Here is a 16,638-nt window from a genome sequence, read left to right on the forward strand (position 1 = left end):
AACAACTGGAAAAGCGAAATCCATAGTTCTCTTGTAACCTCATAATGAAGGAGGTGATCAATAGATTCTCCACTTTTCTTACACATACAATATCAATCCACCACAATAACATTCATCTTTCGTAAATTATCCAAAGTCAAAATTTCCCTTAAAGTGGCGATCCACACAAAGAACATCACTCTCAAGAGAACCTTAACTTTCCAAATATTTTTCTAAAGAAAAGGGGAACTTATCGGCGAAAAAATAACACTAGATAGTAAGACTTCACTTCAAACAATTTCCTTTTAGAAGGAATCCAACAAATTTTATCCTAACCTCCTTACCATACTCATTGAGAATACAACTCAAAGAAAGCAGAAACCACTACCACCTCCCAATCATGCACATATCTTGTAAAGAAAATATTCCAATGAATATTTCAATTCCGGAATTGAATATGATCCACCACCCACGCATCCTTACAATGTATAAAACATAACAATTCTAGATAATAAAAACTTCAAAGGTTGCTCCCCACAACATAAATCATGCAAAAACCACACCGTAGATCCATTTCCACCGCCCCAGCTTTCTTAGGGATAAGAGACGCAAAAGTATCATTGAAATTCTTCTCAAACTTCCCTTGGCTATGAAACTCCTTAAAAAAATGCCATAATGTCCTCTTTTAATACCTCCCAACATTTCTAGAAAAAAGCCATAGAAAACCCATCAGGTCTTGGACCGTTATCTCCATTGAAATTTCTCACCACCTCCAACACTTCACTTTCCTCAAATTCTCTTTCCATCCAATTTCTTTCCTCAAAAAAAAAAAAAAAGTTGTTCAACTTTGGCCTCCAATTATACTGTTCAGAATACAATTGTTTATAAAAGTTCAAAATATATTCATTTATTTCTATGGAATCAGACGTCATGTTCCCATTTACAACTAGGGACTCCACCGACTTATTTCTTCTATTTGAGTTTTCCAAAAGATAAAACAATTTAGTATTTTTGTCTCCCTCTCTCAACCAAAGGGCCGAAGACTTCTATCTCCAACTTGCTTCTTCAAGAAGAATACTCCTTTCCAACCCTCTACAAATATCTTCCTTCCTTAACCCTCATCTTTAGTTAATGATCTTTCCTACGCAATCATATCCACCTCACACAGACCATCCACCTCACACAGACCATCCACCATCTCCTTCTTTCACTTCCCTACATTACCAAAGACCTCCTCATTCCATTTCTTCAAATTTGATTTCAATGCTTTTAATTTTTGTGCTAATGCATAACTAGGAGAACCCTGATAAATATAGAACCCCCATCATGTTTTTACCTACTCCACAAAACACTCTGATTTAAACCACATATTCTCAAACTCAAAATACCTACTAACCCTTCTTCCCGCACCACATTGGAACCACAATCCATTGGCAACGGAAAGTAATTTGTCAAGATTCTTGGAAGGCATCTCTGAGATACATTCGAAAAATATTCTTCCCGCTCCAGAGATAGCAGAAACCTATCAATTCTAGACCATGCCTCAGAATCTCAATCCAACCAACTCATCCCAAAGACATCTTTCTTTCCACATCATCATTTGGACCATACACTTGCAAATGCCCATTCAAAATTCTCAGTAATGCATCTGAAAGAACACGCTACCACAAAATTACCCACTCCTCAATCTTCTCCACCACCCACCTATCTCAAATTAACAAAATACCCCATGACGCCCCTTTCGAACCCAAATACAATCAATCCACAAAATGACAACCCCATAAACTACGAACCACCTCCTTAGTAATAACCTCCATTTTTGTCTCTTCCAAACAAACAATATCTGCTTTCCAATCGCTCATAAGTCCTCTAATCCGTAGCCTTTTCTCCTCATCATTCAGGCCTCTCACATTCCATGATACAATCTAAGGTTTCATAATGAACCCTTTTCCACCCCTTCCCTTCCCTGCCACTCTATGAGACTGACCTCCCTTGACATCATAATTCACTGAACCCAAGAATTACTTTAATTCAGAGTTTCCTATATTGCCTAGTTTCCCACTTAAATCTGGAACACCACCGCTGACAGCACTTTGAAACCTACTAGCTTCAATTGCAGTGAGCAAAGTCATCGGTTGAACCTCAAAACTTCAAATTACAATCCAACTAAATGACAAAAAAAAATTACCCTCTCAACCACCCAATCTGAAGACATTAAACTCCTTGTTCCTCAACTACAGCAAGTTGGTGAACATCCACCATCTCACTTCTCTTACTCTCCTCATCTACACGTCACCATGGCCAAAGATGGATGAAACACATCCCCACAATAGCACCTATCTTTATCAACCTCAAAACCTCCTTCCCCCACTCCATTCTCCAAACTTTCCATAGAATTCCCATAGCCCAAGTTTAAGATGGGTCCTGTATTCAGTTATCCACCTACCACCTGATACAAAATTTGGTTGCTCAAAACAGATTCGACCCTCTGCTTTGAAGCATTGTCCAAGAACATTCCCCACTTCCAACATCCCATTCACCCCCAAATCATTCCTTTTCACTCTCTGACCACAATCCAAACTGCGCCTCGATATCACCAAACTACCCTCTTACTGTCTAACTCCTTCCCCACCCACCTCAAACAGTACTTCGTTGTTCCTATTTGTGCAACACCCATATATAGTTGTTGTACCTTTCAATCTCTTTTTAACAACTACCGATCTTCCCAGAACGTCAGCAACACATCCCTCCTGGCCAATACCAACCAGTTCTTCATTCTTGTCTGGGTGACACCCAGACATTGAAACTTTTTATTTTGACATCTTCTGTGCAACTTCCGAGCTTACCGGAATTTCAGCATCAGCTCCCTCCCGCGTAAGAAGTTTCCCCTGCTTTAATACCCTCAAAATCACTCATGTTAAACCTTTCGGCATTATCTAAAGAAAGCCCATTATTTCCTTCAACCAAAACGACATCAAACTAGTAACCAAAGAAACAACTCGCGACACGTCTCCGTCAATGGTGCAACCTGAATGCCCAGAAGCTTTAACAGCTCCATCTCTCACAGAAACTGACTTCGCAGCTGCCGTCTCCGTGGTCTGACATGTCCCAGACGTGGAGCCAGGCGTTCCTGTCTTCACTCTCCATTGAACCGCCTAGCTGGGTTGTTTCTAACAACTATACACAGCTACCTTACTTGCACCAAGCTCAAAGGCTTTCAAATGGGCTTCCATACCATCCTTATCGTCTTCCCCTCTTTTAAACAAACTCAGGCCCTTTTTCTTTAATTTGTGAAGCCCAATATCCTTTCAACCCATCACCATATTATCTTCACCTTCGAAAGTTACATCTAAGGTCTTAACATTTGTATCTTTCGAAATTCCTTCTTACTCTGGCCCTCCCACAAACCTGGCCCCATTTAACTCCAAGCCCATCTCTAACTTGATCAAATATGTGTCTACTTCCCTTTTAAGAGACTGCAACATATCTTCTAACGGATGAAAATTCAATACACCTTCCAAAACAGCCATAGATTCCTTCAAAGCGTCTTCTCCAGCTGGAACCGTGTGATCTATAGGCAATGTTTGTGCCTCCTTCCTTTCAAAACCTTGTATGGCCTTCAATGTCTGTTTCTCAAAAATGCCCATAATACCCCTGCTCAAATGCTCTCTTTCCTGAGATTGCCCTTTCCTGTTCAGCACATCCACGTACGACAGCCATCCGTGCTCCACTGTCCCCGCCAGCCCCGAATGAGAACCAAAAGACAATTTTTATGTCCTAGGTTTCAAGCAAAAGAAAGAAGCATGTACACTTCAGTGACATTATATTGACTAGGAGAGAGAGAGAGAGAGAGAGAGAGAGAGAGAAGGTTATTGGTTTAAGTTTTATAGCTGTTAAAAAATATTAATTATAACTAAATTCACGATTTATTATCAAATATTTTGGGATAACTGCTAGTTTAATATGGTATCAGAATGGAAGTCCTGAGTTCAAACCATAACTTCCACATCATACATCCCATTTAAGTTAAATATTCCACATGTTAGTCACCATTTATTGAGGAAGCGTCTAGCTACACATGTAGAGAGCGTTAAACTATTAATTAAATGATTAAGTTCATCATATCTTATCAAATTAAGGTTTTGAAAATAATTGGTAATTTAACCATAACAATAATGCACATGTACCAAAGAACAACTTAACAACAAAACCATATACCATGCCACTTGGGCTCAGTTACATGCACAAGTGTACATCTCAAGTTTATTTCCCCCGTCCTCTTGTCCTTGAAAGGCATCAAGTGCAATATCACTACTACTTGTTTGCTCATGTCTAAAGTACTTACATCTTGTCCTCAAATAGAGCCATATCCACCATACCTGGAATATGTTAATTTCTTATCTTTTCTTAAGTTATCACTTGTCCAAATCAACATCCTCCTTTCAGCTATCTCATATAGCATTATCTAGCTGCTTGACTACAAGGCATGGGATTTATAGAGCATGATTGACCTTACAGAACATGATATTTTCCCTTTATATTTGATCAGAACATAATGAACACAGAAAGAGGCACACTCTAAAAACAAGAAACAAAAAACGACCAAATAACTTAAGAATACAACCTGCAATGAGATAATTTTATGAAGATCCACATCCATATCTTTCCTGCCAGCCAGATTGACAATAACACTTGGCAACAGAAGCTCAGCAACTTCAGCTTTCAGCAACACAATATCTTGACATAATCTGCAATCCAGATGTGAACCTTATTAATCGAGATGTAAGGCAATCATGAAGAAAAAATAGTAAACACAACTTGATTTAGGAATCCTCAGGTTGTCTCTTTGAAGTATAAATGCAATACCTTAGAATTACATCATTGCAATAGCCAATAAGCGTGTACACAAGTGGACAAATCCACATGTCAAAAGCTTTACCATGCGTCACCCATACAGTAGATTTATCCAACGAAATTGCTTCAGCTGATAATATAACCAATCATATTGATGCATATTCAAAATTTCAAAGGACTAATCATAGAACAAAAAGTATAAAACCCAAGCAAAAACAAAATGGGAGGTTAAGGATCAAAAAACAAGGAAATACCAGATTTAGTCGTCTCAATAGATAGAACAGAACAAAAAATCAAAATAGATTATAAAGGTTTTGGACAAAAAGAAGGGAGCAAGAGAAGAAAACTTAAAAAGGAAAAAAGCTTCCAACTTTACATTAACTTGCCAAACATCCCGTGACCAAAATAAATAAGCTACAAAAATTAGTATCCATGTACCTTTGAACTTCCTTTCCAGATCCAAAAGGAACTTTTCCACTAGCTCAATATTAATGCCCTTGGAGTGAACCTACAAGACGAATATGTAGGTAGGGACAGTAAAGAAGACAAAACCAAAAAAAGAGTACTTAAAATGTTGACTATTTAGTTAAGGACAATATAATGGAATTACAACCATAAAATGGTGGGAAAAAAGAAAGCAGAAAAAGCATGTTAAACCTATTTTCCCAGCAATTAACCCAAAATGTTGAAAGAGAATGTAGATGTGAGTCCAATAGCTTCCAAAAAAGTCAATTCATCATCTTTGGGCTTTCCTTTCTATTTAAATCACCTTTTCATCATCTTTGGGCTTTCCAAAAATTGCATCCTCAAAGAAGCTAGAGACCACGTCCACCTTCCAATCATACACATGTCGAATAAACAAAATATTCCAATGATGCTTTGTTTAATAAAGCTTTACTGGGTAAATGGCTTTGGAGATTTGCTCAAGAAGATAATTCTTTATGGAGACAGGTGATTGTGAAGTAAGAGAACTAGAGAGGGAGTTGGTGTTCTAAGGAAACTCGAGTGCCATATGGAGTGGGTCTTGGGAGGATTATTAGAAATGCCTGGGGAAGTTTCTCGAACTTGGTCCTACACAGTAGGAGACGGATCTCGCCTTCATTTCTGGCAGGACTTGTGGTGTGGAAAAGTGACTCTTGAGTCCCTATTCCCAAAACTCTATTCTATAGCTATAGAGACCTTAGTGTCGGATTACATGGACTCTTCCGGCATTTATGTCCATTGGAACCCGACTTTTCTTAGGGTGGTTTAGGATTGGGAGCTTGAGTCCTTTGCTGCATTCCTCGATCTATTATACAAATCACAACTTCACTGTTGTGATTCGGAAAGTTGAATTTTCGCTATGGAAGGTCACTACTCTCTATCCATTTTTTTTATTCTCTGAGAAATGACTTGTTTCAGACATCCTGAGTTCAGCATCAAAACTAGAATCCAGATAACAAAAACATCACATTCAAACAGCAAGCAACATCTCCATTTTTTTTTTGTCTACAGCTAAACAACCTGCTGTTTCACCCACTGTTGAACAACTTGCCATTTTGCTCAGTGTTATATGACTTGTTTTTGTCCCTGATCAAAACCTCCATGTGCAGCCGCCTGAGATCGCATTGCTGCCACTAAAAAACTGTGTTCTTAAAACAACACCCAGAAACAACCGAACAACCCAAAAAAGACTACCTTTATCAATTCGATTCAACAAAACAAACTAAATCTCACTTCTAATCCACGGATCAGAAGCATCCGTATGGCTGACGTCAACAACTGTAAAACACTGTGTTTCCCTATATTTTTCTGAATTGTTTGGTAAGATTCGATTTGCTCTGATACCAAGTTCAAATAGTATATCAAGAAACAAGAGAAAAATAAGACAGAAGAAAAGATTCTGAAAAGAGAACGCCAGAAATTTAGAGTTCTAGTGCTCAAGTATTATTTATAATGGCCACACATAGTACGAGTACCTAAATGCCCTCCAGTATTACAATAATAAAATTAATTCTTAACCACCGAAATTCACTCCCCAAAAATAACTTTAAATCATTTCATGTGGAAATTCCAATGTAAATCAATGAAAAAGCAGTGATGCTGAGGAAGCTGATATGATGCCAGAAATAAATGTAGCAGGATACCCTACCACAGTAATACTTCATGCGTCAAGACCAAAAACAAGAATCTTTCACCCATATTGCTGAAAAAGATCTTGTAGCATCTTATAAATTTAAAATTGATATTAAAAAGTAGACATAATAAATAGAAGAATACTTGCCTCAATAAGAGACCTCTCATAAGAATCAAATGACGTTAAAGCTCTTTGACCACTTTCAGTTGAAAGTATTCCCTGGTTGATGGGGAGAAACAAATCATAAAAACATAAGTAATACACTAGAGAACCAAAACAAATCATAAAAACATAAGTAATCAAATGAATGAAAATAACGTGTCACTTACCTCAAATTCCAGGAAATAATGCAATCATTATAACAGCACCCAACATACCTTTAAGGACTACCCAGCAGTAGATTACTTTGCCAATATCTTAGATCTTTATATAAAGCATCTAGGTAATCATTTAAACTAAGAGCACTAACCCATTCCTATATGTATATACTATCCTTGTATTTTCATTTTTTTTTACAGGTTCACCAGGTCTAAATTTTCGAACAATAACAATATAACTGAAAAGCCATATCATTTAGACTCAATATAGTTTTTAGTCCAAAATTCATATCCTTGACAAGGATTTCATCATTTTTATCAAAATAACTCCTCTCCTCTACCTTATTCCCACCCTCCTAAGCTCTCTAACACTTTCCGTTAACCAACCCCTTGCTTTCCATCGAGTTTTTATGTTGACAATTTACTTTCGTATAACTTTTACAATGGAATTCAAATTCTATTTGGTCCAACTTCTGCAATGATTTAAGGTTACATTTCTCTTCGTAGTCATGTTTTGTCTTACCATTCAGGTGGGTTGCACTTCTACCATATTCTAGTCTAACAGCTTAATTTTGTCATTTCCCCTTTTCTTAGGTTGACAAATATCTACTTATAATAAATAACAAGCCCCAAATGCCATTAAATATAGAGGAAAATATATTTAAGCCCCCTGAACTACCAGCTATTTTAAAAAAAGCATCACGAATTGACAAGTGTGACACTTGGATATATCAAACTACCATTTTGTGTCAAAAAAGCTACTTTGTTAGCCCCGCCCGTTATATTGGATGAAAAAGTGGTAAAGTGCCTTGCATGTAACCATTTTGACTAAAAACTTCCTAAAATACCCATTTTTTCTTAAAAAAAAAGCCAAAAAAAAAAAATACTAAAATAAAAACAAAAACATAATGGAAAGGGGGGGGGGGGGGGGGGGGGGGGGGGGGGTTAAAGCAATCAATATAATAGCACCCAACTGGAAAAAAAAAAAAAAAAAAAAAAAAAAAAAAAAAAAACCTGGTCGTTAGGGTGGCTGCATCTCTTGTATTCTTTTTATGTACGATAGATTTCATAGATTCAATAGCTAATGATAATCGCTGGTTTCTACAATTTTTTTTATTTATACAAACAAATTACCAGCCAGGTATCATGCACATTGAAATATAAGAAACCATAGCAAAATGTAACTGTGTTCCAGCCTCATACGCTTCATCAAAGGGCAAAGCCATATGGGCCTGTATTCACTCACCCGAAGAGCTTGTGAAGTCATATCAACTATTTTAACAGATTCATCCATCAGGTACTTTTTCAGAAGTCTCAAAATCGCAATCAAAAGTTCTTCAGATATGCCAGTAACCATGTTGAAGTTGATTTCTGTAGCAGTATAGTGATTAATAGGTTGGCAAACATGAATGTGACCAGAGACTCCAGGCAAATGGAAAACAACACAATGTGGGTCCCCAATACCAACCTGCAGTCACAATCAAAAGAGAAAATGTTGCAAGCCCAATTATATGAAACCTAAATATGAAGTGAAACAATCCACTAGTCATACCCTAGAAATGAAATCAGACACCAATGCTCTAAAACTATTGGCGTCATCTAAACCGCACATACGGACAAGTGTCCAGACTGCAGACACAATCTCATGGTCACCATGCCAATATCTATTTGCCACAAGATCTTCCGCATTCTTTCCACTCCAACAAGTTTCATCCGTGAGTAACTTCTTGTGCAGTGCTTGGAGACTGAAAGGATATACCATGTGTATAAAGCATATCAGCACACATTTACAACCCATGTTAGATCACAAGTTTTCAATTAACAAAACTAGAACAATGCAAATTGAACCATTAAAATAGTAAGAAATTTAAAAACAAACCTACTTTCTAGTAATTTATTAAAATTTGATGTTCTGCAATTCTAGTAATTTTTTTACAATTTGATGCAACATCAGTCTACAACCTCAGATTTGATGAATTTTATTTAAGAACAGAAAAGAATGAACGATAAGAAGATCACCTCCACAAAAGTAGCCTTGGTGGAAGGTAGGAAGATCTCTTCACAAACTGAAAATGGGCCCAATACAAAGGAAAAACATGAAAAATGAGATGTGAAGAATATTTAAATTACTTAAACAGTGATGCAAACCTTCTAAAAGTTGAAAACGCTCTACCTTTAATAAGTGGTCTCTTGGGGAGTATGCTCGGCACAATTCCTGATGGAACTTTCGTAGTTCATCGAAGATATCTATTTCAGGGAAGGGTTCCAATTCCTGAAATTAAGAAATTGCCAATTCATAGCAACATCTCCACCGAACTGAGTTTAAGCCTTAATTTGAATAAATCTACTTCTAAGGATTCAGAAAAACCTACTCTGATGTAATCATAAAGAGATGGATCAGAATCCACAGTTAGTTGGAGTAACAACGACAAAACTTGAGAGGATCTGGTGCTGGAATGTTCTCCATTAGCTTCAGATGGAATGCAACAAGCCACCAACTTTGACACCAAAAACTGCATTGATACAAAATCAGAAGAGAGCAGAGAATGTTGAGGGAGAAAGGAGCTAAACACATGACAATTTATAATTAACACATGACACATACCTGAAGTTGCTCACCCAGCACACTGATAATTTCTTTGGAAGGGTTACTTTTAAAAATCCTCAGCAATGCAGAGATGATACGACAGCATTGCTCTTGTAAAGCAAGACAACCAATGAATTGCCCAATCAAGTTGAAAAGATAGCTGCACAAATTCAACATTAGACAACCTCAAAGACAAATCATACGACTGCAAAGTCACATAACTCTAATTTTTAGTCTTGTATAACATGAAAGCTAATCGTCCAATCAGAAATAATACCGCAAAAACTCAGAGCATCAAGCTAAAATTTTAAAATCCATCAAATATATAAAATTACTGAAGCGCCCCAAGAAAAAGAAACCCCTGCAAGCGGAAGGGGATAAAGCCAACAAGCAAACAACCACCATTAAATACATTTTCTTTATAGCTAATCAACAAATATTATAAAAAACGTAAGGTACGCCTAAGTACACAATAAGTATACAAAAGGAACACCAACAAAGAATAAACAAAACCAATCCAAGGAAACCCACAAAAACCCAAAAGAAAGGACTACAAAAAGACCCAAAGTCCCAACAGAACTACAACAACACAGCCACAAGCAGACCCCCTCCCAAGAGCACTAGGCTTCATCAGAACACTAAAAGAACCCTCGGAGTAGCCGAAATCACCCACCTCTCCATCCAACCCTAACTCTCCCTCTTGCTAATCACCCCCCTTCGAAGTCTCACCCAAGTCTAAATATTCGGTTAGAGGAGAGATTAAAACGTCAACCACAATCGGATCAAGGATAAATGGCAGCGGAAAAATGCCACCATGTGGGAAGGGAGGCCACCATATCAACCTAGCTGGAGCTGGCCAATCGAACCGAAAGACACCCAAAGAAGAAGATGGATGTTGAAAGAAGTCTGACAACATACCCGACAAAATTTGGGGGAAGCACCATGCTACTGTTGTTAACACCGGCAATGGCGGGTGCAGAAAATGACCTCCAGCGTCATCAGACAACTTCGACCTCGCTGAAATAGATCCAAAATGCCAGAGCACGTCAGACAATATCGTCGGACCAAAACATCCTTTGGCGTGACCTCCTGCGAGCCATTAGGCTCCACAGTCGAAGATAGCCTAGAACACCCAGGCAGGGCACTAAAACCTAGCAAACACTCCTGCAAGAAGGCCAACTTCCATCTTCGAAGCCCTCTTGCCCTTGGACTTGCAATTATAAAACTTCAAGGGCTTGGGAGAGTTTTGTGGGAGTCCCCGATTTGTTGACGGGTTTAGGGTAGACATACCTATAGGGGAACAAGGCCTCGGCGAAAGCTGGATATGACCGTCGGCAAAATTTGCTAGCTTCAACCTAGTCAGAGCAGACCCATCATACCGGAAAACACCAGACTTCATTGCTGAGTCCATAGAAACTCCCGAACCTAATACCAGCGAGATCAAGGGAATAACATTTTAGGGCTAGCAAAACGGGTTGGCATGTCAGAAACAGGTTGGCTTGTTGACCCGCCAACCTATTAGGGTCAACCCGAACCCGAACCCGATATGATTAGCTAAACAGGATGGCACCCTAAACCCGAACACAACACACTAATTTACCGAGTAACCCGACAAGACATGACAGACCCGTTTAGCTAATGGGTCGTGCTGAGTTGATACGACTCAACACAACCTATCTGACCTGATCCTTTAAAAAAATATTAATAATAATAAGTTCATGAAAAAGTGTTTGTCTAGTCTACCAATTAAAATTAATTTTTTTAATACTAGCAGAAAGATGATTGTCTAGTCTGCCAAACAAAATCATTAAAAAGGTTTTGACCTCCGAAAAAAAAAAAAGGAACCATCAAGAGAATCGCAAATTAAGTTCCATATCCAACTTTGCTTCAAAAGATCACAGGCAAAAATATAAAAAAATAAAAAAAAAAAAAAAAAAAAAACATATTTTGTTTCAATTAAATGATCAGATCTCAACCTAACAAGAATCAAAACTACAAGTATTGTTCTCAAAAGGAAGATAGAAACATGGATATATCTAGACTGAACAAGTCCAAGCAAAGAAAGATAGCAGCTAAATCGGCTTGATCTAACATGGAAAGGAATCTCCCCCTTTTGCCACCCTTTCTACAAGTACTATCACTAGGAATCGGGGTCACATCCTCTTAAACAATATTTACTCTCTTCAAGTAATACTAAAAGAGGAGTGGAATTCAAAACCAAGAAACATCCACAATAGTAAAGATAAAGCAAAGTGCATGACGACGCCGCTGGAGGGTTATGACTTAGCAGGTGTGAAAATCATAAAATGTGAAATGATGTTTGGGTTAGGAGGTTTTGACCATTTCGTGTAGTAATTTTTTATTTTTTATTTTTAACGGGTTGACCCATTCGACACAATTATAAATGGGTCATAAACGGATTGACCCGATTATGACCCGAACCCGATTAACATAAACCCGAAACCTATAACTTAATGTCGAATTCACGGTGTCAATGGACAGCACACAGCTGTCCATAATTGTTTCGTGTTTCCTTATTTTTAGCCCACGATTGTTTCCTTATTTCTCCATTTATTATTTTGTATAGTTAGCGTATATATTTAACAGATTATAGTTTACATGTATAGGGCTAGAATCATGCAGGACCATATTTCCTTTCCACGTATAGCATCCTTGTAAAGTCTATATAATACACAAAACTCAAGGCTAAATGATTCAGCCATTCAAATAATATATTGTCATGGTATTAGAGCCCAATTGCTAAGTTTTCCTTTCCCTGCATTTTTTCTTCTCGGTTTCGAACGTGACACTGGTGGATTTCGGTCAGGTCTGTGGTGTACCCATGATTTTTTTTCTCCTCGTTGGGTCTAGTCTAAGTCTATCGGACCAGTCTGTGTGGTCCTGTGGTGTCGATGCGTCTCCCCTTGGTGGTTCTGGTGTTTCGCTGGTTTGGGTACTCACCGCACAGTGGTCTGTCACTCTCGACACAATCCTCTCGGCCCAAGTCTCTCGGAATAGTCTTCTGCAGCTTGTGTTGGTGTTTTCGGCAGCCTCTGTTTGAGGTATTGGTGGTTTTTTCTCGGCACTTCTCTGGGCAACAGTGCAGTCTGTCACTCTCGGTGGATTTCTCAGCAATCCTCTCCTTTGGTTTGTTCTTTTTCGACTTCTCTACGTTACAGCACAGTTGTTTTTGGGCCTTTTGATTTGTCTCGGGTTCTATTTATTCTCTATGGATTCTGCTCCTGTGTGTGTTAAGTTTACAGGCACCAATTATGCTACCTGGGCATTTCAGTTTGATTTTTTTCTCAAGGGCAAAGCTCTTTGGGGTCATATTGATGGCACGGATGTTGAACCATCATCCACTTCTGAAAAATCTAAGGCTGACGAGTCTTCTCCGTCATGGGTTGTGCTTGATGCACGTATCATGTCCTGGCTTCTTGGTTCAGTGGAGTCTCATATTGTCACCCACTTGCGGCCCCATCGCTCTGCTCAATCCATGTAGGTTTATTTAAAGAAGGTTTAGCATCAGGATAATGATGCTCGTCGCTTTCAGTTAGAACATGCAATTGCCATGTTTCAGCGTGGTAGTCTTTCCATCCAAGACTATTACTCGGCATTTTTGACTCTTTGGCACGAATATGCTACCTTGGTTACCGCGGAAGTTCCTGATGCTGCCCTTTCCACTATTCAGACTCTTCACGCCACTACCCAGCGTGATCAGTTTCTTATGAAACTTCGTCCAGAATATGAATCTGTTCGCTTCTCTTTCCTGAATCGATCTCCTGTTCCCTCTCTTGATGTTTGTTTTGGTGAGTTACTTCGCGAAGAACAACGTCTTAGCACTCAAACTATTTTGGAGCAATCTCATGGCAGTTCTGGGCCTGCAACTGTGGCCTTCTCTGCCCAAGGACGTGGACCACCTATGCATTCTCGAACCTTGCAGTGTTTCTGCAACAAGGCATCTAGGCATATTGCTGCCAATTGTAAAGCATTGCTCCAAGGATCTATCCCCACACCACCAATCTTGCCAAAAGCTAATATTTGATCCATTCCCCAGTTCAAACCGAACAAAATTACGAAATTCCTCCCACCCCCTCCTAATATGCTTCCATACACCTACTCCAAATGAACCCGAAGCCTCTTTCGAACACCACCCCCCCTTTAAACTCTCAAACTTGGCATCAATCACCAAATGCCATAAAGCCTCTCTCTCCCTACCATATCTCCACAGCCACTTACCCAAGAGAGCTCGATTGAGCTGGATGAAATTGTGAACTCCCAACCCACCTGTAGGCAAAGGTGTGCAAATCTTGTTCCAATTAACTAGATGAAATTTGGTCTCGTCACCAATGCCACCCCAAAGAAAATCCTTTCGAATTTTATCGAGACGATTAGCCACCCTCACAGGAATAGGAAACAATGATAAATAATAAATGGGGATGTTGGAGAGCGTACTATTAATAAGAGTCAACCGAGCACCCTTCGACAAGTACATCCGCTTCCAACCCGCCAACCTCCTTTCCATTTTTTCAATATCACCATTCCAAATAGAGGTGGACTTGTAAGAAGCACCCAACGGCAAACCCAAATAAGTCATAGGCAGAGAAGCAACCCTACATCCAAGAAGATTAGCCAGCCTTTCGACATCCTCTACTCCACCAATAGGGACGATTTCTGATTTTTCTAAATTAATTCTCAAGCTAGAAACTGCCTCAAAGCATAAGAAAATACATCTCAGATGTCGAATCTGTTCTTCTTGAGCGCCACAAAAGATCAAAGTGTCATCCGCAAACAGCAGGTGATTCACAACTACGGCCTCGGAATCCCTGGAGCCCACTGAGAACCCAGTCAAATTACCCTGATCCAAAGCGGTAGTCAACATCCGACTCAAAGCCTCCATAACCACCACAAACAACAGAGGAGAAAGAGGATCTCCTTGTCGCAACCCACGAGAGCTACTAAAAAAACCGGCTGGGGTTCCATTTACAAGAACAGAAAATCTCACTGTAGAAATACAAAAGCGTATCCACTTCCTCCATTTTTCCCCCAAACCACATCTCTGCAACAAATAAAGCAAGAAGTCCCAGTTCACATGATCATAAGCCTTCTCCAAATCCAGCTTACACAGAAGTCCAGGTTCCCCCGATCGAATATGACTATCCACACATTCATTTGCAATAAGCACAGAGTCTAATATTTGTCTACCACCAATAAACGCATTCTGAGTGTTGGAGATAATCTTGCCCACAACGGACTTAAATCTGTTTGCAAGAACCTTTGAAATAATCTTGTAAATCCCCCCAATCAAGCTAATAGGGCGAAAATCTCTCACATCCATGGCACCAGTCTTCTTGGGAATCAAAGTGACAAAAGTAGTATTCAGACTCTTTTCAAGCTTGCCTCGAGCATGAAATTCAGCAAAAACATTCATAATGTCAGATTTTAAAAAGCCCCAACACTTTTGAAAGAAAGCCGCAGTGAATCCGTCAGGGCCCGGCGCCTTATCTCCATTCAAGTCCCTGATAACATCCCACACCTCCTTCTCCTCAAAAGCTCTTTCTAGCCAGGTGCTCTCCTCCTCATCAATGGATAAAAAAGATAGGCCCTCCACCCTAGGCCGCCAGGAACAGTTCTCTGAGTACAGCTTGTTGTAAAAGTTAACTAAATGCTCCTTAATCTCCGTAGGATTTCTTGAAATTATACCGTTAATATTCAAAGAATCCACTTGATTGAATTTGCGATGTGAGTTGGCCACCTTGTGAAAAAATTTTGTATTCTTATCCCCCTCCTTTAACCACAACGCTCTAGACTTTTGCCTCCAGCTCATTTCCTCAAAAAGAAGGGTCTTCTCCATCTCTCTCGCCATATCCACCCTACGAATTTTTTCGTCCTCCTCAAGACCGTGGCATTCTTCGATTAAATCCAGCTCTCGAATACCCTCCAATAATTCTTTCTTCTTTTTCCCTAGATCACCAAACACTTCTTCATTCCATTTCCTCAAGTCAGCTTTCAAAGCCTTCAATTTATTGGCCAAAACGAAGCTTGGCAAACCAGAAAAATCATAAGACATCCACCACTTTTGAACCTGCTCAACAAAACCCTCGTATTTCAGCCACATGTTTTCAAACTTAAAATACCTGTTTCCTCCTCTATTTGTCCCACAATCCAATAACAAGGGAAAATGATCAGAGAAAAGCCTTGTCAATCTCTTCTGAGACACATCAGGATAGCGTTCCTCCCACTCCGAAGAAATTAAGAATCTATCAATTCTAGACCAAATAAGATCTTCCTGACCATTAGACCAAGTAAACTGACCATCCTCCAGGGGTAAGTCCACCAGATTATGCAAGAAAATGAAGTCTGAGAACTCTTCCATAGCTGCCGAGAAGCTAGCACCACTAGATCTCTCACTGGGAAAGCGAACCACATTAAAATCCCCCCCAATACACCAAGGCATCTCCCACCAACTCATCAATCCAGCTAACTCATCCCACAACACCCTCCTCTCCCTGTCATCATTCGGACCATAAACACCCCCAAACGCCCAAATTACATTATCACCAGTGTTGCGCAAAGAACAAGCAACAGAGTATCTACCTATACACTCCTCCACTTTCTCCACCACCCTTCTATCCCACATTAGCAGAATCCCACCCGATGCTCCGTTGGCACCTAAATAACACCAATCAACGTGAATGCAGCCCCAAAGACTTTGCACCACCTCTCTAGAAATAACTGCCATCTTCGTCTCCACCAAGCAAACAATATCCGCCTTCCAAACCTTT

At 39.4% G+C, this 16,638-nt stretch overlaps 1 protein-coding gene across 1 annotated transcript in view; it reads right to left on the reverse strand.

Annotated features, from left to right (window-relative positions):
- The window catches only part of LOC133875070 (serine/threonine-protein kinase ATM), a 106,403-nt gene that overhangs the window by 38,231 nt on the left and 51,534 nt on the right, over positions 1–16,638 (reverse strand). Inside the window, exons 35-44 of the mRNA XM_062313067.1 lie at positions 9,872–10,013; positions 9,639–9,779; positions 9,440–9,538; positions 9,286–9,332; positions 8,819–9,011; positions 8,513–8,734; positions 7,097–7,168; positions 5,272–5,341; positions 4,846–4,963; positions 4,604–4,727 (exon numbers count right to left, since the gene is read on the reverse strand). Coding sequence (XP_062169051.1) covers positions 4,604–4,727; positions 4,846–4,963; positions 5,272–5,341; positions 7,097–7,168; positions 8,513–8,734; positions 8,819–9,011; positions 9,286–9,332; positions 9,440–9,538; positions 9,639–9,779; positions 9,872–10,013 — 1,228 coding nt within the window. The remainder of the gene's footprint in view (positions 1–4,603; positions 4,728–4,845; positions 4,964–5,271; positions 5,342–7,096; positions 7,169–8,512; positions 8,735–8,818; positions 9,012–9,285; positions 9,333–9,439; positions 9,539–9,638; positions 9,780–9,871; positions 10,014–16,638) is intronic.

The sequence above is a fragment of the Alnus glutinosa genome, chromosome 8 (assembly GCF_958979055.1).
Source record: "Alnus glutinosa chromosome 8, dhAlnGlut1.1, whole genome shotgun sequence".
In the NCBI taxonomy this organism is placed as follows: domain Eukaryota; kingdom Viridiplantae; phylum Streptophyta; class Magnoliopsida; order Fagales; family Betulaceae; genus Alnus; species Alnus glutinosa.